General features: G+C 46.7%; 1 protein-coding gene across 1 annotated transcript in view; it reads right to left on the bottom strand.

The window, feature by feature from the left end:
• LOC135905197 (uncharacterized) overlaps positions 1-17,210 on the bottom strand; it is a 285,140-nt gene that overhangs the window by 256,145 nt on the left and 11,785 nt on the right. The window contains exon 2 of the mRNA XM_065436218.1: positions 5,557-5,574. Coding sequence (XP_065292290.1) covers positions 5,557-5,574 — 18 coding nt within the window. The remainder of the gene's footprint in view (positions 1-5,556; positions 5,575-17,210) is intronic.

Raw genomic sequence — 17,210 nt, 5'->3', positions numbered from 1 at the left:
GCGTGAGTTGTTAGGCACATCATTTGGCCGTCAGCAGGCGGCCAAAAAGGATCTGGGATCCTGCTTCTAGACGACCACTGAATCGTACATTTCGTACGTACATGACGTACTGGGCCTTTATCGAAAAGCACACACAAAAATGACCGAAGCTGACCAGATTTCGCACGTATTGAAGGGAATAGCCGACGACGCGCTAAATCTACTTATATTCAAGGACTGTATGACGGCCGACGCCATAGTTAAGTAATGTCAACATTTTCAATAAGCAAAGAGCCGCTGCATCACCCGCCAGTTCCTCCGGCTGCCTAGTACCAACGCCACATCTTCATGCGAGGACCGACCGATGTGTGCCCAGTCTACATCGTCGAAAGATGTGACTCGCGTTGTCCGCCGCGATCTCAAAGCAATAGCACCTACGGCCGACCCTCCAGACGGGCAGTCAACAAACCTATCCACCGTGTTCCTCATACAATCAGTCATCCGCCAGGAGTTCGCGAACCTGGGTTTATCATCCGCCGTGTGTTCTATCCGTGCGCCTGAACGTACTCCTGCAAATGCCACCCAGAACCATGTCTACCCGTCGCGCGACAGAAACGCAGCTGACTGGAGAACCGCAGATTACCGACCCATATGTTTCAACTGCTCGTGCATTGGGCACATTGCCCGTCACTGCCGCAGTAGCTGGCCATCGCCTTCAATCTTGACCACTGGATGTTGGCGTCGTCCTGGAGGCCCCCAACATTTGACACTTTTCCCCTTGCTCTGACCCACATGATTTTGATGCCGCCATTCCACACTCCAGGTTTAGCAGCTCACCGTCCTTACAAGGCCGTCGAATTCTATCGCCACGACCACGCCAGTCCTCGTCCCCTGCAGGGCCTGGCACCTACGCTCCGGAAAACTAAGCTGTGTAGCTCCCGGAGGAGCGCTGCATCAGTGACCCGGTATAAAAATCCTCTTTTACGGCCCTCGTAGACACCGCAGCGCATATCTTAATAATGAGCGCCGCTCTCTGTAGTCAGCTCCACAAAGTTAGTGCACCTGCTATTCAGAGCACAGTACGGGTCACTGATTGCAGCACGTCTGCTGTTCTTGGAGTGTGCACTGCCCGGGTGTGCATTGCTGGCCATCAGACCACTGTTTTGTTTGCTGTGCATGCGCAGTGTCTTCACGACGTGATCCTTGGCCTAGACTTCCTCTCGACGCGATTTGGCCTTATCGACTGCTCCTCAGGTGTACTTCAACTGGAATTCCCTTTTGACGCCCACGTAATATACGACACTGCCAGCCGCTTATGCTCTTTAGAGTTCCTTCATATGCCACCACAAGCCGCTAGGTGCGTCCCATTACGTCCCTCTCCTCCTGTGTAAGATAGTGAAAACGTTGTCTCCCCGACACTCGGCGTGGTCCTGACGCTCTCTGTAGTCCTCCCGCACATTGGGGTCACCGTACGTGAAAACAATACCTCCCTGCCTCTTTTGAACTTTGGACTTTCTGCCCAGCTGCTACCTGCCAGTATTACCCTTGCCACCATGTCATCTTTGCAGGAATGCGATATTTTTGTGTTAGTTGTCGACAGCCCTCGGAGTGTTTGCGCCTCTCTCACAGCCATCGAGTCGTCATGTGCCAATTTCAAATATATATATATATATATATATATATATATATATATATATGCAGATCTCCCGCTTACGTAAGCAGACAATCTCCGTCGGATTTTGCTGTCGTATGCTGATGTCCCTGATCTCGAAAATAACCATGTTTGCCCTATTCTTGGTCGGCAAAAAAGCTCATGACGTCGTCCTGACATTGACAGTGATAGACAGTCCCCTAAGTGGGGTTTAATTACGTGGAGCTACTTCAAGGCTTCGTCATCCCACAAGTGTTCGAAATAGCTCCTCGGTTTTTATTGCGTTAGCATTCTTAGGGTACTTCACACAATCCAGGGGCTGTCTATCTATGTATGTTTGTATCTATTCATGTTTATTTCTAACCGTTTTCCCGCCTACTTCGTTCACTGGATAGGCAGTGGCCGAATGAGTAGCCTATCAGGCTGCTGGGCCGAGGTAACAGGGTTCGAAACCAACCATCCGACCAACTCGTGTAGCTGAGCATGTGGCAATTTGTACATACGTGCCGCTCTTCAACGAACCTCTTTCAGGCCGACGTGGGTCGGTCTAGACGTGGTACTCGGCAGATGCGGTTGCTCGAAGAAATCTGACGCTGACTTGGAGTACAGGGTATATGGCACCCGGTCTGTGCTGGTGTCCAATGAAACCCTGATGCCAACTTAAGTCACTTGATATGTGCATGCCGCTCTTCAATAAATGTCTTTGACGCCGGATTAGGCAGCTAGGTATGTGTCATTGGGAATGTCCCGCTCTTCAATGACGAGAAACATTTCTTAAATGAGTGTTCATGTTCGCCATGTGTCGCACATGTCATTCAGCCTCAGCAGCTTTGCAAACCGCGGCCACATCTCTAACACTCGAAGCTTCTTCGAGCGTTGGGAATGTAAGGTCCGACTCGAATTTTGGTGTATTCCGTTTCTACGGTGTCCGGTAGCGCACTCGATTCCAAAGTGAGGAGCGTATGTTTGGTTCGAATTTGCTGGTTGTCGCGCTTGATCTTTCTCATTTGTGCTTGAATCCCGTTCTGTCCGTTCCAGCCCTCCAGGAGCTCTTCTACCCCAGGCTCAAGATATTATCAGAGGTCACTACTTTATTTGTGTTCAATCATCGACCTGCGAATAAAGTGATTTGCACATTAACAAATGCCACAAGCTTCGACACTTTAACGTGTTGTTGAGTGTCGCGAACATCCAGGCGGCCGCCGCTAGTAATTGTCATCACTTTGTAGCCTTCACCTAGAGTGCTAGTGAGATATTTAACTAACCACAGTCAAAGGTAAACGGGTTGCGATGGCTTTTTCAGCACCTCGACTGTATTACAGTTTTGCGCACGCTGAAAAGTCTCAATGTTTATTTGGTGCATCGTTTTTTTAGAAAGAGGACAACCAGGAAGTCGGGGGAACGATACCTTAGCCATGAAGTGATTTAGGGAGCCATGTCGGTTGCCCATTACTAAGCTCAACAAGAAGACGCTACAAGACTCGAAGGAAACACAGACGCCAGCTGTACATAATGAGTATAACCGAATACATATACCCAAGTTTGGTTAGACTACACCAGGTTAACCCTTCTTACCCAGAAAATCGGGAAAAAAAGGAAGCGAGAAGACTTAAAATTGAATGTAAAGGGGGAAAACACGAAGGTTGGAGAGAGAGGCAGGAAAAGGCAACTACTGATTTCCGCCGGGTGGCTAAGTCTGGGGCTGCCTTCTACGCGAAGAGGTGACCAAAGAGATGTGCTACCTCTACCGAGAGGCCATAGAGGTCTAAACTGTCAGCATGGTCCCAATCCCCACGATCCGCTTTTCTCTGCACTCGGATAAGGCACACACGGTTAAGCGGAGCTCGACCCCCATGTGATCGAGTAGATGGTGGCGCAACACACGAAGTGCTTGCTTAAGCCCGCAGTGTTGGTGTTGGGCCCTACTTGAGGCAATAAGCACAAAAAATTAGACATTTTTCTCAAGAAAGAATATCGGAGTTTTCCCTTGAAGGCAAAGCATTGATTGCGATAGCAATTAGACAGCTATACGCAGTACGGTTAATACCTTTATAATGAGCATAAACTGCTGTAAACATTCGCTTGTTAACTAAATTAGCAAGCACGCTTTCGTGCGCGCACTTGTAAACACGAGCACATCCCAATAGATAACAGCGGATCCTCGCTGTCTGAACGCTGAAGTGAAGAAGAGCGGCAGCAGCGGCGAGGGAATTACCCTTCGTGCTGCCTCTCGCTTGACTGCGAACAAGGCGCGCGCAAAGACAAAACACACGAAGCCACCTCTGGTCACTCAGCCTTTTGAGTCGTCGTATATATCCTAAAGGCTAGGTCGTGTGTGGCCGTTGTCAGCCACCGTAGAAGAGCATATGTTCACTAACCTGACCTCTATTCCCCAAGCTATAGTGCGCACATATCCCCACTGCCCCAGCCCCGTTTGTCTATGTCACAACTGTGCACCCTACCTGCCTTCCTCCCTCCCTTGTGCGCGCGAGAAGACGCCGCCGCATCCCCATTCTCGGCTCACCCTCGCAAGCTTTCCCTCGCACCACAGCATACAGCGAGCAGCCGCAATTTAGTGCACTTTCACTTCACTTCAATTTATTTCCAACACAATGTCCGGCACACTTTGACTTTAGAGATCTCCCGGCGACGCCGACGCCTCGGCGTAAGTCTGCCCGGAGTGTCTATATAATGGCTATCGCAAGAATATTGACATTTCGAAAACGGCCACTCAAAGGATTTACATACGACAGGAATGTTTATGAAGCATTATGTCGTTAAGACTAAACAGGTCTACGAGCACAAGCTGACACTACTACTATAAAAAATGAGGCTTACCGTCTGAAAATGCATGCTCACGTAAACGCGCAATACGAAAGCTTAGAATGCAAGTACGCAACGCAAGAGCTCGGTGGAAAACCCCAGAAAAACTGATCGAGTGCCCGTGTTACTAGATTCCAGAAGGCAGAAAATAAATCCCCCCCCCAACCCCCAACTTACTGAAAACGAGTACAAACAGCAAATACGAAGGCTTGTTGTGTCGCTGTTTTCTCTTGTAGTTTTTGTCATTTTTACATATATATAGTGCCGCGAAACATTGCATTGATGTTTTATGACTCATGTACATGCGTACTCATGTACCCATATACACGTTTGTTATAATACTTACGGCACAATAATTAATGTACTTACCTTGCATGTGTGTTCCTAAGCTTGAAAGCGTCACCGCTGATTGCCACGTTATGTTCTGTTCTTAATTTTCTGTAGGCACTGCTATTTTTAATTAGTTTTTTGTCTGTTCTGGATAGAAGCCGCGTCAGACATGCGGCCTTGAGCGTTGCCTGTATTTTTTACAACAAAACAGAAATAAACAATCTAGCTATCTATCATTATTGTAATATACGTTATGCGTTTCAGTTTTCTTAGTATTGACACGTGTACATTTATTACGTTCTTGCGGTGACCGTTTTTCACTGGCTAGCTACTGTTACAATGTTATCACTCGGCCCAAGACACGCCTTGCTGTAAGGTATCTATCTGAAATGGGTCGCCGATTGTGAAATACTGTTGGTAATTCGGGATATACAAAACTTGCCTAGCGAATAGTGGTGGACATTGTGGAACTTACGCAACTACTTCCGATTACGACGGAATATACAGTGAGTCGCGAATAAATAGCCGACGCGTTTAACCGGTGAGTAACATCTCGACGGGCTGCGACTGTGTTCTTCAGTAATGTTGGGCTGTGCATACGTTCTTTATTTTAGTGAACACAAATCTGCCAATAGGTTGCTACATGTTTAACTACGCATGTTGCCGGTCGTTTTGGCATCATCATGACAACGTGACAATATTAACTATTTGTAGGAAGACTTCTCAAATCACTACCAACTAGCCGACCTGATCACGTTAGAGTAAAAACTTACCTGTGGACACTCCTGCAACTGCAAAAAAAAAACATGAAATACTGTTAGGAACAGTGTAGATACGACGACTACGATACTGAAACTCTTTTCGGGCGTGCACATTGGCGCTGCATATTTACAGCCGACCGTCCTTTAGAAGCGCATTTCTGTGCGTGCATACGTGTGTTCGTGTGGCGCCTGTGCCCAGGCTATGCTGATAAGATTTTGCGTATACTGGTAGCTTCTCACATGAGAATAATGCGCAAAGCGGCAAATATCTGACAGCACTAATAATTTATAGTGGTTTGTGTGGCCATTAGCACGACATGTGTATTTCAAAATTGTGTATATACTCCATGAAATGACAAGATCGTGCAGTAGACCTAAACTAAATTCGACTATAAAAATTTTCATGATCCAGAAGCTTGATTATCATATTCATATCATATTATCATATCATACTGCGCTATTTTCTATACGTATTCTCCAGGTTAAGGAACAAATGCAACCGGTTAAGAGTGAAATTACTTTATTGAGAAATAATTGAAATGAAACTAGTCATTGTCACACAAAAGCCAACTTACTAAGCAAAAATGTTTCATATACTTTTACATTGCTCTGCTATGCAAAATTTGCTGCCGACATTACAAACCGAGCGAAAAATGAAGATGGGGAAATAAGTATTGAGCGCGGGAGCTTGCGTGTCTGAACACGAGGTGGCTCTGTAGGACACCGCCACGCATTCTACACAGCACTCAACGGTAGCGTGTTTTCAAAGTGCTCAACGATGGCACTGGACGCCATGTGCTTCTTGGCGGCATGGTTTTTTTTATGTTTCAGTCATTTGCGGATGTTTCCCACTTATTGAACGCAGAAGGGTGCAATCTGCAGAAGGAATCTTGTAGATCACTCTAGGATGCTTTGAGCTGCGCAAAGGGCGTTTCACGTTAACGAGTTCTTTCCTCAGCTTGCTCGTCGGCACATGCGCAATCAGGACCCCGTGTTTCTTAATAATTCTCGAGAGCGGTTCACTAATTACATGATCACAGGGGATATGGATTCCGTAAATTTCACCGTACAAGCCGTCGGAAGAAGCACTTTCTTACAAATTCTGATCACGCGCTCAGACACTGCGCTACAGTTCACCGCCTGCCGAAAGCTGAAGCATTCCGGGAGGTACCTAACCGTCGACGTACCCGCCTGCGCACAATCATTCTGTCGTTACGGCGCTGCTCAGCCTTGCTATGAATTATGCGGCTACACGCTCTTTGAAAGAGGAAGTGGAGATCGTCCGGAACTATACCTGAAATGGAACGACTGCACGAGGGATTTTATATAAGTGCGGCAAGTAATGGCACGGAATCGAAAGAAGCTCACCCAAGACGCCGCAGGATACTCGAAAACAAAACGCGCAGAGACCCTACTTTTAAGTTTCCGAGGAGCTGTATTTGTAGTGATGTCATGACACTGAATTTGATCACCTGGCATCAGGACATCACGACATTTTTGCACTCAGTCGTCTGCTATGATGCTACTCATCCCGCGGCCCGATGTAGCAGCATAACAGGTCACTGCGCACGGTGGAGTGAGTGTCCCTAAACGTCACGATGTTCAGCTCTCACGTCACCATCTTCGGTGGCATGACGTCACGACATATACACGACCTGGGAAAGTCAAGTCGACACCAGTTCGTGGAAAAGCTCTTAAATTTTTAAGGGCAACCTGAAGCTTAGTATATTTTCTAGATTTTCGAGGTCCAACAGCCGCACTTTTCGGCCCACCTCTCGAGCCACCTCCGAAATTTACCCAGAGAGGGAACGCGCAGAGAGCCCCCTCCCCCAGTTCCACAATTATGGCTGCCTACCTACCCAACCACCCCCCTTCTGCAACGCAATGTGTCATTTCCGGGCATCTAGCTGTCACCCACCATCTAATGTTTCTTTTAAATTGTTTCTAAATACTCACGTGTTAGCTTTTTCAATTGGTTAAAAGCTTGTTACATTATTGTTCGTGCGGGCACGCTCAGGTACTTAATAAATAATATTTTTGCCTAATTTTTGCGAATACTTATAATCGAGCCAAAGCGCAATAAATAGCGATTATCATTGCTAATCTTCATTTCTCATGGTAATAATCCTCCGCCCTTTGACGATCACTCGTATAACGGTCTCGTGCGACAAAACAGAAGGGGCGGCGGCGAAGCCGTATATGTTAAGCAGTCAGTGAGGCATGAAATTATTTCAGAATTCTCAACGATAAATAATAGTATTGGGTGTGTGACTGTACGTTTGGAGCAAGTCGTAGTTTCCGTTATTTGCAGACTGCCAATGGGAAAAAAACTGGATTTCTTAGACTACTTAGGGCGTGTACTTAATTTTCTAAGCCGGCTATCAGTGTCTTTTGTCATGATGGGGGATGGTAATATTTATATGTTATCAGGTGTTGCTCCTGCTAGGAAAGTTAATTTAATCATCAACTCTTTTGCATGCGCAAGTCTTATCACAGAACTCGCACGATAAACAGAAACAAGTACTACCTTGCTCTACATATGTGTAACGAACATTCATTCGGCAGATTGTGTCGCTGGACTCCTAACCGCTGACATAAGCGATCACCTGCCGAATTTTTTTCTTCCAAGTGTGCAGGTTAAACGCAAAAATAAAGTGGCAATCTTAGCTCGAACACTTAGTTCTGCAGCCTTAAAAATGTTTCGCTCATATATTCACTTGATCGACTGGGCTTGCGTGTTGGGACAAGGTAACCTCAATGCAGCCTACGAGGCATTTCTTAATCAAAAAACTTAGCATCATCATCAGCAGCAGCCTGGTTACGCCCACTGCAGGGCAAAGGCCTCTCCCATACTTCTCCAACAACCCCGGTCATGCACTAATTGGGGCCATGCCGTCCCTGCAAACTTCTTAATCTCATCCGCCCACCTAACTTTTTCTGCCGCCCCCTGCTACGCTTCCCTTCCCTTGGAATCCAGTCCGTAACCCTTAGTGACCATCGGTTATCTTCTCTCCTCATTACATGTCCGGCCCGTGCCCATTTCTTTTTCTTGATTTCAACTAAGATTTCATTAACTCGCGTTTGTTCCCTCACCCAATCTGCTCTTTTCTTATCCCTTAACGTTACACCTATCATTCTTCTCTCCATAGCTCGTTGCGTCGTCCTCAACTTAAACTTATAGTGCTATATACAAAAACTTATAGTGTGCTATAATCGAGCATTTCCCATGACTGCCAGAAACCAGCGTTGAAAACGAGCAAGGAAGCCGCGGGTTGATGCAAGACTACTGAAAATGATCGAGACGAAAAATTAAGTGTACCACGCTTTCGTTCAATCTGTAAATTTAGTGACACTTTCTACATTTAGAAAAATATAGAAATAAATTGACCACTGAGTTAAGGTACGGGAGGGAAAGGCATTTTAAACAACTGTTTGCCAGGATAGAAAATGACTCTATGAGGGTGCGGGAAGAAGTAAAAAACCTAATGACTGAGAAAAAGCACTTTCACCGCTATGCATGCAACCCAGTTCAGGCATTTTGTCGGATAAGGAAGCTACTACTAAGATGAGCGAATATGTTGTGAAAAGTGCAGAAGACAAAAATGATAACAATACGATACCTTATTCTTCATTAAATGAAGTCAGCCTTACAAACTCTGTAATATAACCCATGTGACATCGGAGGAAGTCATGCAATGCCAGATCAAGAATAATGTAGCGGCTGGTGTCGACGAGATTAAGTCCTTTAAGATACGTAGCCCATATTATAGCCCCAGCCATCGCTTATATAAATATATGCACCAGTTTGAATAAACACCATTTTGAAACTAGTGTTTTCCCACATCACTTAAAGAAAGCCAGAGTGTGCGCTGTTTTTAAAGGAGGTATTGAACAACAATTCACCAACTGTAAGACCAATCTTCGTTCTTGCAGTTCTATCTAAAGTATTTGAGAACGCGATAAACGCTCGATTGTACAAATTCTTTACTAAGTACAAAGTGATCAGTGACTCACAGTATGACTCCCAGAAAAATAAATCCTGTGAAGCAGCCCTTCTGAATATTAAACATGAAATAATTAAAAACATTGAACATAGGCTCTACACCTTGGGTTTGTTTGTAGACTTTAGGAGAAAGCATTTGATTCGGTATGTCACGTACAAACTTAGCAAGTGTGGCGTGAGTGGAGCAAGACGTTAGGATAGATCACAGCGCATCGGCTTATGCAACTATAACCAGAGGAGTACCGCAGGGGTCAATACTCGGCCCTCTGTTGTTCGTAATATATATAATCGATCTCAGTGACATACAATGTTCTCCCAAGCTATTAATGTATGCAGATGACACTAATATTTTTTCAGATGTACATCCTTTCAACAATTCAGCACCAAGCGAACAATTACCTAAATAAGCTGGCAGGTTGGTTGGCATAGTCCAAAGAAATTGCAAGTAAATGTTAGTAAAACGAAATACGTAATATTGTCACATAGTAGTGACGGTGAAGAAGGCGGCAAAAGTGTGATTAACGAAACGAGCGTTTTATGGGAGAACTTGGGCCCTCAAAAGCAGGCTACACTCAAAGAACAACGATAGCAACGAGCTCAGTCGACGATCGTCCAAAATCTGATCAGTGGGCCAAGGGCGTCGGCTTTTATACATCAGTCGTCGAATGTTCCAGAGTAATCGCTGGTGTATCATATCGGGTATCAATATTTGCCTACTATCAGCAGCCAGTTCAGTGCAACGTGCTCCCTTACCCTCTCCCCTGTTAACTCCTACCTTCTCTCTCCACGGCCCTATAAATATATGAACCGCAATAAACGTGCATTCATTGTTTCCTGAGATCGCACCGTTCGTCGTCACGATACATGGTGTCAGAAGTGGGATAGGCACCCTCGTCCGTGAGCAGCAGGGCGATCGCAACTACAACGCAAGAATAGACAGCATCAGACCACCGGAGCGACTGCGCATCAACGGAGACGGCGGTAAGAGCTGGAGCATCTTCAAACAAAAGTTTGAAATTTTTTGGCAAGCAACGTCGTGCACCGCAAAGCCAAGATCCAGCGCAGTGAAAACAGCACAGTTTCTCTGCTTGGCGGATGAAGACGCTTTGGAAGTCTTCAATAATTTTACTTTTTCCGCGGAAGAAAGCAAAGAGGACTATGACATGGTGGTCGCCAAGTTTGAGTCATACTGCGTCGACCAGCAAAACGACGTGCATGAAAGATACATCTTTCGCACGCGCCTTCATGCTGAAGGGGAATCCTTCGAGCAGTTTCTGCGGGACCTGAAGAAACAAGCCAGGTACTGCAACTTCGGCAACATGGTCGACGACATGGTGCGTGACCAAATCGTTTTTGGCCCGAACTTTCCCAAGCTTCGGGAGAAGATGCTAAGGGACAAAAAGCTGACGCTGGAAAAAGCTGTCACGATATGCAAGATGGCAGAGACTGCAGCCCTTGAGAGCGAAGTGTGGAAGTGTGGAAGCTTGAGTGTGGAACACGCGAAAGGACGAGACTGCAGTGGATGCGATTAGTTCGAGCAGGCAAACGCCGGAAGTGCCGAAGCATACTCAACCGGACAACAGATGTACTCGCTGCGGCCGAATACACGCCCCACGCCGTTGCCCAGCGTATGGGAAAACATGCCACACATGCCAGGGGCGAAACCACTTCGCATCTTGTTGTAGATCAACAGGCGTAAACGAGATTCATCATGAAGACAACTTCGAAGTGCTAAACGTCGCTGCTGGAACCATCGACAACAATCGCGACTGGCGGGTCAAGGCGAACATTGGCGGCCGAGAAGTTGTGTTCAAAGTCGACACCGGCTCACAAGCAAACATCATACCTTTGTCAGTGTACCGCAAGCTGCGCATTGATGCATTGATGCCGTCTGGCGTGACACTCCGCTCCTATAACGGTGGGCTCGTCAAACATTGCGGCAAGGTTGCAACAAAAGTAAGTGGGCGACTGTGATATAGCCGCTGACTTTTTCGTGGTAAAAAAGAACCTCCAAGCGATACTGGGACTCGAGACAAGCGAGAGATTGGGCCTGATCCAACGAGTGGTAGAGGCAGTCACGACCACAGCGGGGGACGTAGCCCAGCCGTTTCCTGGACTGTTCAAAGGAACTGGATGTCTTCAGCGAAAACACAGAATAATACTCCGCAAGGACGCCGTACCTGTAGTCCGGCCGGCGCGAAGAGTGCCCCTGTCTCTTCAGCAGCCGCTGCGTGCCGAATTGGACAGAATGTAACAAGAAGGCGTCGTACGGAAAATGAGCAACCCGACCGACTGGGTAAGCCCATTAGTTATCGTGCGTAAAAAAGATGGCCAGCTGAGAGTATGTCTCGACCCTAGGCAAATTAACGACAGCCTGAAGCGCGAACATTATCAGATGCCTCGTCGAGAGGACATTGAAGCGGAGCTGACAGGTGCAAAATTTTTTTTCACGTCTGGACGCGAAAGCTGGGTTCCATCAAATTCCGTTAGATGAGGAGTCATCTAAAATTTGGACGTTATCGTTTTCTTCGGCTCCCTTTCGGCATTGCGTCGGCCAGCGAAGTGTTCCAGAAAGCCTTGAATGAGATATTTGATGGACTTCCAGGTGTGCGCGTGTACGTCGACGATGTACTCATTTGGGGCACAACTAAGGAAGAGCATGACGAAAGGCTGCGCAGTGTTCTGTCCGCGGCTGAAGGGGCAGGCTTAACGTTCAATGCGGTAAAATGCCAGTTCGGCGTTGAAGAAATGGCATTCTTGGGTGACATTATTAGCAGCAGAGGCATAAGACCAAACCCCGCTCTAGTAAAGAGCCTTGTTGAAATGCCCAAACCGAAAGATAAACAAGCAGTGCAAAGAATGATTGGCGTTATAAACTACTTCAGCAAATACCTGCCAGCGCTAGCTCAGCGAATGGAATGGAATGGAAAAACTTTATTTCTCTATATCTCAGAGGGATTGGCGGTGGGCCGGTGTCTTCATGTTTTGAGTCAGGGCCGCTTCACAAGGTCGGCGCCCCTATTCCAGGGCACCGCTGAGTCTTGCTGCCTCGCAGGCGTGCTGCACAATTGCCCGTTGGGCTGCGAGCTCGCTGCTGGTGAGCAGACCCTCCCATTGTTCCGCACTTGGGTTATTTACTTTATGGAATGCGAAATTACGCTTGCATTCCCACGTGATGTGGTATAACGTGGGGGTTGTTCCACACCACGGACATGTATCCCTGTACTGGGTAGGGAACATTTTGTGTAATGTGTGCAGGTTGAAGAACGCACCTGCTTGCAGTCTGCGCCAGCTTACTGCCTCATGTTGTGTGAGCGATGTGTGGGGTGGGGGGTATTTAAGTCTCCTTCCTCTGTAGTGGTTAAGTATTTCTGCATACGTCGGCTCCACCGTTAAGGGGGCCTCTAGAGCTCAGCGAACAACTGCGTTGCGGTCCCTTAACAAGCAGGACGTGCTCTTTGAGTGGACACCTAATCACGAGAGGGACTGGCAGGAAAGTTGCAAAGCATTGACCGAAGCACCGTTCCTGGCAATATTTGATCCAACCAAAGAAACAAAAGTGACATCAGACGCCTCACAAGCTGGCATAGGCTCAGCCCTGCTGCAGCGTCAGGGTGCCGCCTTCAGGCCGGTGGCATATGCGTCACGAGTCTTGACGGAAACCGAACAGCGATATTCGCAAATCGAGAAAGAAGCACTTGCTCTTGTGTATGGATGCGAGAAATTTCATCACTTTGTGTACGGCCGTCCGGTTCTCTTGGAAAGTGACCACCGGCCGCTAATGGATATCGCGAAAAAAGCAATTGGGGACATGCCGCCCAGAGTTCAGCGTTTCTTTTTGCGACTACTAAAATACAACTACACACTATCATACGTTCCAGGCAAACAGATGGACCTCGCCGATATGCTGTCAAGGTCACCGATCCCCGAGAGCGACGTCAAGGTGGACACGGATGACGTTGAAGTGCACGCCATCAAGATACTGTCGCCAACCGTGAGTGAAAGAACAATGCCGCGCCTTCTGCGCGAGACTTCGGCGGATCCTTAACTGCAGGTTTTTGTAGAACGCATTTCGACAGGCAAGCCCATAGAAGGTTGCCTAAAGTCTGTTGCATCGGAGCTGTCATTGGTAAACGGCATACTCATGAAAGGCACTAAAGTGATAATTCCCACGAGCATGCGTGCTGAGACATTAAAGCGGATTCATGCAGGACATCTTGGTATCGCTAAGAGCAAAGCAAGAGCTAGGCAACTCGTTTACTGGCCCGGGATAAATTCTGACATAGAAGCATGGAACCAGAAATGTGGAATCTGCAGAAGGTACGCTTACAGTCAGCCCGCAGAACCATTAATGCTTCGTTCAACACCGACCCAAGCCTGGCAGCGACTTGGTGTCGATATATTTCAATACGGAGGAAAGTATTATTTGTGCGCTTATGACGCGATGTCACTTTCCAGACGTCGAGAAGTTGCCCGATCTCAGTGCATGTACTGTCATCGAAAGACTTAGCGCAATGTTTTCAAGATATGGCATACCATCAAACATTTGTACCGATAACGGACCGCAATTTTCTTCCCGCGAGTTTGCACGCTTTTCAGAACTATGACTTTAAGCACGTGACATCTAGCCCACAATTTCCGCGCTCCAATGGCCTTGCGGAAAAGGGCGTACAAGTGATCAAAAGGATTCTTAAAAATGCAAGCGAAGGAAATGAGGATTTTTGGCTTGGTGTATTACATTACAGAACAAGTCCTTTGGAAGACGGCCGGTCGCCTGGAGAGCTGCTTCAAGGAAGGAGCCTTCGCACCCCCTTGCCGGACTTCCGCCCGCAGCCGATCACCCAGGTCAGCAAGCACAAGCAGTCACGACACTACTGCCGGAACTTTCCACCCCTTGAAGAAGGTGATGTCGTGCGCATAAGAGGGTCCTCATGGGCAAGAAAAGGTCAGGTGATCGCACCGGCCGGACCGCGGTCCTACCTAGTTCAAGCCGATGACAGCGTTCTGCGGCGCAACCGACAGCACTTGCTCGCGACCAGGGAGCGATTAGCTTCATGCTCATCGGATGAGAGCAACTCCCCTGAGAACCAACCACCTGATAACCAACCAACTGACACCCAGCATGCCCCATCACCACAGGACCCTGCAGTCACTGGTGCGACGGCACAACCTCCACTGCCGCCGCTGCCTCCACTGCCAAGGCGGTCCACGCGACCCACAAGGCCACCCATGCGGTTAGCTTACAACATGAACTTTCAACAATTACCGATGGCCAATGACGAACATTAAAAAGGGGGAGGGGGATGTATCATATCGGGTATCAATACTTGCCTACTATCAGCAGCCAGTTCAGTGCAACGTGCTCCCTTACCCTCTCCCCTGTTAACTCCTACCTTCTCTCCCCACGGCCCTATAAATGTATGAACCGCAATAAACGTGCGTTCAATGTTTCCTGAGATCGCGCCGTTCATCGTGACGATACAGCTGAGACCCGCGTGTCTTCCACAAATTTCTACTCTTCGCGTCACGCATACATGCCATCAGATTACGCAAGGTTCTGTGACAGACTGCGAATGGAACCATCGATAACGTTCCAGAAACTTCCTATACATGCGGGCACGTCCCTGCAATAACATTTGTTGGGCGGTGAAACGTGGTTGCCCGATAAAAATAAACAAGTTCACGTGTCCATATTTGCTCCAGTCAATAAGCCACGTAAATATAAAACAACTATTGTGTTTGAGGGCAGACAGAGCAAGTGAAGAGCCAGAAGTTCTTAGGAGTTTGGTTTACTAAAGGCTTGACGTCGAACACACATGTAGAAAAATAACAATAGAACCTAGTAGAATTGTTGGATGATTGCATAAACTTAGCCCAGTCTTACCAAAATGATTACAAAATGAATTCTATTAGGCTGTGTTGTAGAGCAACGTATCGTATTCTGGTATGGGGTACTACCACACAAACTAATTATCACACGCTAACAATTCTGCAGAAAAGAGGCCTGCCAGCATTCGAACAATATCATGGTTTTATCAGACTTGAAAACAAACCCCCTTTTTAAAAAATAATGAATGCTAAAAGTAACGCAACTACACCATTTCAAGCTTTCACAATGTGTTATGCAAAAGAACCTTGGATCTTTTCAGAGTACATCAGCCGGTACAGTGTATACCATACCATACATCAGCAGCGGAAAAAAGCACCAATAATACCAACACTGAGGACAGATTATGGTAAACAACACATAGGATACGAAGTACCGGTATTGCTAAATCGCTTACATGCTCTCATAGATTCTCACATGCATTATAGTACCATGGTCAAGTCCATCCTGACACTTAATGATATTGAGTTTGCTTAAATAATGAAATGTTTTTGTCTTGTCATACTTCGTCATTTCGCATTGTGTGATATAAATGTCTTTTTTTCTCTGCACGTACACCTCTGTGTTAACTTAGTTTGTGTGAATGTTTAGAATGTGTAAGAATTGGGCGATATTAGTTTTTTTTCTCTTTCTTTACGCTCTTTTTCTCTGCTGTGAAAGATATATTTGTTCAAAATGATTAGAGGTGCAATATTTCGTCATGTATGTTGGCCTGCGGGCCGCACTGTACTAAAAGCAGAGGGCTTTTGTCAGGCTCCGTAGCCTTTAGCCTCTGTTCCCGTTCCTATAGGGAGGCAAGACAAATAAACTTCAAATGAAGAGCTACATGCTACAAATAAACATTTCGCAAAATTTTCACATTGCTTCGAACATTTCAGTGCATGTTTTTACAACGAAGGAACTAGTGCGGCTAGAGGTGCTCAAAAACTTTATATGCTTGTTTCAATGGTGTCTCGTGAGAACTAGGTAATTCGCGGAGGTTAAGTTTAGAGCTTCAGGCGGCCTGAAAAGCTAGCTGGTAATTCATGGCATAGCTATAGGAGCACACTTTTAAAAAGATGGACAGAATATATAAGAACATTCAAAAGCCGCAGAATTTTTTTTAGCGTTCCATTACTTTACCCGTGCTTTTTTTTTCAAGTGCCTTCTGTAAAGGCGTCTCAGCATCATCATCATCAGCAGCAGCAGCCTGTTTTATATCCACTGCAGGACGAAGGCCTTTCTCTGTGAACTACAATTACCCCTGTCCTGCGCCAACCGATTCCAACTAGCGCCCGCGAATTTCCTAATTTCATCGCTCCACATAGTCTTCTGCTGTCCTCGTCTGCGTTTCCTTTCCCTTGGTGCCCATTCTGTAACCCTAATGGTCCTATGGTTATCTAACCGGCGCCTTACATAACGAAAACAATCACTTGCTAAGAGATTTATTAGCAACGGGCGCGAACGGGTAGCCGTCACAAGCGTTCGGCGAAGGACAGCAACCACTAGCACATGCTGGTAGCGATGGTGCTGTGGCGCAGACAGGCTACTCTTCTTCGTTACACACCCTTTATTTCGCATTTATTCATTTACAAAAAAAAATGAACGCTGGGACAAGAGCTAAAAGCTGCTTTCTTGCAGCTTGACGAGATGTTTGCCCATATTCATGACAACGGGGAGATAATAAAGTTTGTACACTTCAGTGTGTGCAATGTAGAGTCAATGACAATGTATAAGTGAAAATGTGCAAGGTGAAATATACAATCAATGTTACAAAGTAGTGCGTTCAGCCAGTAA

This window comes from Dermacentor albipictus, chromosome 3 (assembly GCF_038994185.2).
Source record: "Dermacentor albipictus isolate Rhodes 1998 colony chromosome 3, USDA_Dalb.pri_finalv2, whole genome shotgun sequence".
NCBI lineage: Eukaryota > Metazoa > Arthropoda > Arachnida > Ixodida > Ixodidae > Dermacentor > Dermacentor albipictus.
Note: the sequence above shows the minus strand (reverse complement) of the source record. Positions and strands in the feature narration are given on the sequence as shown.